This window comes from Galdieria sulphuraria (assembly GCF_000341285.1).
Source record: "Galdieria sulphuraria unplaced genomic scaffold scaf_244, whole genome shotgun sequence".
Classification (NCBI taxonomy): domain Eukaryota; phylum Rhodophyta; class Bangiophyceae; order Galdieriales; family Galdieriaceae; genus Galdieria; species Galdieria sulphuraria.
Window position 1 is genome coordinate 1 of NW_005178231.1, and position 4647 is coordinate 4647.

A 4647-nucleotide genomic window follows, 5' to 3' on the forward strand; every position below is an offset into this window, starting at 1 on the left:
AAAATATTTCTGTGATTAGTTGCCTCAAACTTTTTTGAGTCATTTCTATATATCAAAATTCTACGTTAGCCTGGTTGGCAGTTTTCTAGCATACGAAATTACATTGTCAATCGAAACAAAAATGACAGACTGTTCAGTTTAGCAAAGAAATATTGTACAGTATTCAAATAGTCGCAATTGACGAGGATACTTGTACAGTTTTGCTGTGACGGAGGAAATACAAAAGGCCAACATCAGAGAAGAGAAATGAATACGACGATTTTCTGGAAAGATAATGCAACTGATTTTGAGTTGCGCAACCCACACAGGCTACAAATAGGACATTCAATAGGATGTTTTGGGATTATCCCAAATTTTTCTGATTGAGAAATGCTGCAATATCTTCTGCTACTCTTGACCCTGGTCACGTACCTCTCAAATACCTTAGCGTGTATACCCTTGGAGTATTCTTATGTAAAACACAACAGCTCTCCTTTGCTCATGAAAAATATTTCTACATTTTCGACAAGCATTTCTAGAGACTCCGAGATTACTGTTTCAGTGACTTATTTTCCTCTCTCGAATACTTGTAGTGGACAGAATTATGCTTCTAACATGTATACTACAGACAGTTCAAATCTTCATGAAACATTTACTCTTTATAATTACTTTAATGAATATTTAGACGAAACTTTACCATCGATCACACAAGATATTACTGTGCAGATTGTCGGTTGTGGTAATGAAATGCAACTTCAGGTGTGTTATCAAGGCACATGTGAACAAGCTCCAGTAAATGAATGTATATCTATGGATCCTTTGATGCAGAGTCTTACAGGGAATGTGGAAAACTTAGGCAGTGTTTACATTCAAATCTCAGCACCTTGTTCTAGTGGTTCAGATAATTCCCAAGTTTCTTCATCTTCAGGAGGAGTTAGTTGCCTCTCTGGTGATTCAAAGGTTTATTTGGATACATCTCAGCAAGTTTTTCTACGCTCCTTAGAGGTCGGTGATAGTATACTGACTTATGATACAGAAAGGAAGATGACAAGACCAACAACTATCATTGGATGGCTTGATAAAAAGGTTAATACGCAAGTCAGCTTTTTGCGAGTTATTCATCAGATGGGACACTTGAAAATATCTCCGTATCACTTGATAATACGTTTAGAGCCAGACAATCAAATCAGTGTTGTGTTTGCCAAGGAGATTTCAGTGAACGATAAAGTGTTCTTCAACAATGATTCCCTGACATTTCCTAGTCAAGTAATGAAAATAGAACAAATTCATCAGACGGATGCCTTTGCTCCTTTAACTACGACTGGGACTTTTCTGGCTGATGGTGTATTGGTTTCCTGTTATGCACATTTTCGTTCTCATCCTATTGCTCATCTTGCATTCGCTCCTTATCGTTGGTATTATGCATTATTTGGTAATCTACAACCTCAGCCAAGACTATATATTGAATTTCTCAAAATAATATCCAAGTATGCCATTCCAAACAGCCTTTACGGTGGAATGGGATTCTCGAAATAAATAAGAACTGGTGAGACCGATGGTTCCTTGGGAGAACTACCTTTGATGGTTCTCAAAGTTGAGTAGTTAAAAGATCTGATTTAATAAACTTGTTTGCAAAAATTAAAGAATGAATCCATTCCACTTGTGTGATTTGCGTTGAATCTGTCAAGTTCCTTCTTTCAGAAAACATGTGACTTTCCCAATCATGTCAAATCAAATTGTCTGCTAAAGACAATAATGCCATGCAAGCTCTTGATAGGTATATATTTATATATAGTTCTGGTTGACACTTTTCATATCAAGAGTTGGATTCATCTGAATAGTTGACAAAGCAATACGATGGCCTGTTTAGACGATCAAGGACAAATTATATCATGAACTACTAGTTTCCTTCTCTCGTTACAAGCAAAGGGTTTTAATAAATACTTGAAAAACAAGAAATCATTAAAGAGATGGGTGAAAATATTTCTGTATTTGCGATTTCCACTTGGAAGCTCATCAAGGTAGAGTTTCTTCGGCTTCCGATAAGTGAGAAACTTTTGAAACGCCACCTTCTCATGATTTTTTATTAATCTATAAGGATCAATCTGTTAGAAAACAACACTAATTTTATACTTGAATGACTAATCCCTCCGCTCTTTGCGGTTCAAGTTCTGCTTCTGCTTGACAGTGTAACAGAACGGACAAACACTGGAATCTTCATGATTCTCGGGAAGCGTGGCCGTAATAATATGTTGAATTTATACACAGTAAAAGCTCGCGGTGAAATGAATGATCTAGTTCAGCATTTCAGTAGACTCTGAAAAACAACGAGACCAAAAATTCAACGTCCGGGATAAATCTAGATAAAATGGATTATTAACAAAATATGTTAGGTTGGTCGAATTTATAATCATTTTATCGTCACTCATAATAATGAAAGAATTTTTTTGCTTCTTTCTTCACAATTTCTTTCCAATTTAATCGTATTGCATTCTGATCAGTATAAAAATTTCCCTGGAAAGGGTGCACAAATGAGCAAGTTGAGAATATATCGTTTGGCATTTTGATGTTTTTTTAAGCTAGAAACAGAAAAAGAAGTTTTTTTGTATTTTGGATTTCAGTTATGATGTCTATTTTGAAAATCGTTGGATCATAAGTTGAACAACTTCAACGTTTCAATCAAAATGATGCGACACCAAAGTAGAAAGGATGTTAAGGTTTCTCTCTGCTTCAAATTTTCTTTTTCTATTTATCAGTACTTTCTATTCTGAAAAATAACTTTGAGAAGGATATTTTCAAAGCAGTATATACGGTTTGGCCTTTTTAACATAAATTCATAGTTCTTTATGTATGTTGAAGATAAGGGAATACTTTCGAAGTAAGTCGCCTTTTCATAGGAATGCTCTCGAAGAACAGTTGGACGAGATTTTGTATAGGAAAGTTATTAACTTTGGATCGGTTATTACTGACTATCTATTTGAATATATGATAGCAATCTTTTGCAACAATACTATCTGCCAAATTCTACATCTCAACAAGTCCGTTCCAAACAAGACTTTCGAGGGTTTCATATATATTTTTGAGACAAAAACGACTGTTTAAAAACAGTTGATTGCGCACAATCTACAAAACTTTTCAACCTGGCTACATTTCTTTCTCCTTTATTATTTTTTTTATAAACGTAGAGTAGTAGAAGCTTACTTTTGGACTTTTGTAAAAGGAATAAAAAACAGCTTCAAGTTCTGTATAAAACAGCAAGAGGTACATAAACACAAGAAACATTCATTTCCATTACAAGTCTAACTTGGAAAAACAAAAGAGAAACGCTTTTATCCAAGTGGTTTTATAAAGAATAAAAATGTCCCAACTCAAAACGAATATTTAGAGGAATCAATGCAACAAATTCAAACATATTGAGAAATTTTAATAAAATATTTCCTATCCTGTTTATATGAAAACAAAGCATTTTTCGATCGATTCAACAAAGTTTCGTCATCCTTCCATCATTGAAGTTTGTAACGAAATTGTTATGGTGCAACAATTTACATTGTCTTGCCGATCAACTTGTGGTTCTATCAAACCTAACGTAGTTGAAGACTCATACCAACTTTTAGCAAAGCAAATGTTATGTTTTGGTTACAGGAAACTTGGGTTGCTCACTCAAGCATATTGAATCTCCGGCTGATGGAGATTTGTTTGAGAAACTTTCATATTTTCTTTTCCAAGAGACAATCCTGGAGTTTTGGTCTTTTTTTGTATCTTTCCTAGAAAAACTTGTTTGTAGCATAATTTTCCATTACTCACGTTAAGTCATCATCACTCACGTCTCAATATTCTATCGCGATTTGTTTGGGTGAGAAACCTATCCAGTAGCCTTTGAGAAAGACCAATGAAGCCATTCATTCTGAGTTTATGCTGAAAAGTAGAAACATTTTAGAAAATCTTCAATGTCAACAAATATTCAATCCATATTAAAAAAAGACAAAAGGCATAGAAGATTCTAAAACAATTGGAGCACAAGGCCAATCTCTCTTCTGTGTAGCACATCTCTCAAATACAAACTTCCCAGCCATTTGAAACCATTTCCAACAAAGTTTTCTAGAGATGCATTAAAATAGCAAAATTATTTTCACAAAGACCAAAAATGGCTAGAATGACTCAAGTAATCGGACACAATTGTCCCATATTTAGCATTGATGATATTCAGAACATATCATGCTATTAAATGCAATGTAGAATGGCTCAATTATAAACGATTATAAGCCAACTTCATAACAAGCTCACAAATTCTTTTCAAGGAAGACTGTATGGTGTCCAAAAGACAAGCAAGTAAGATGTAACCAAGTTTCAAACATACAAAACAATTTTATTTGCTCTTCAAAACAAAGGGAAGGATTGAGTTAGAATCTATTGCCAACTTAAGAAACTGTTACGGATTCTATCAAGTAAATCTAATCCAAAATCCCAAAAAGTAGGATTATGAGAAACATGAAATGCTCTTTCAAGTCCATTCAATATTTCTTCGTCAATCAGCATTTGGACATCTCTTTCACAAAGAATAACAAGTTCACAATTATCAGGTACTTTGAAAGAATCATTTCCAATAAACATTCCACTGGAATAACAACGACTTTGATTACCCAACTCATTAGAAACATTCAAGGATAA

General features: G+C 34.1%; 1 protein-coding gene across 1 annotated transcript; it reads left to right on the forward strand.

Annotated features, from left to right (window-relative positions):
* Positions 1-330: 330 nt before the first annotated feature.
* On the forward strand, positions 331-1618 carry Gasu_64380 (desert hedgehog). The gene has a single exon (XM_005702365.1). The coding sequence runs from the start codon at positions 370-372 to the stop codon at positions 1513-1515; it is 1146 nt and encodes a 381-aa protein (XP_005702422.1). The 5' UTR covers positions 331-369; the 3' UTR covers positions 1516-1618.
* Positions 1619-4647: the final 3029 nt, after the last annotated feature.

Excerpts from the sequence above, each read along its gene's own strand:
- Gasu_64380 (XM_005702365.1), top strand. The coding sequence starts at position 370 with ATGCTGCAATATCTTCTGCTACTCTTGACCCTGGTCACGTACCTCTCA.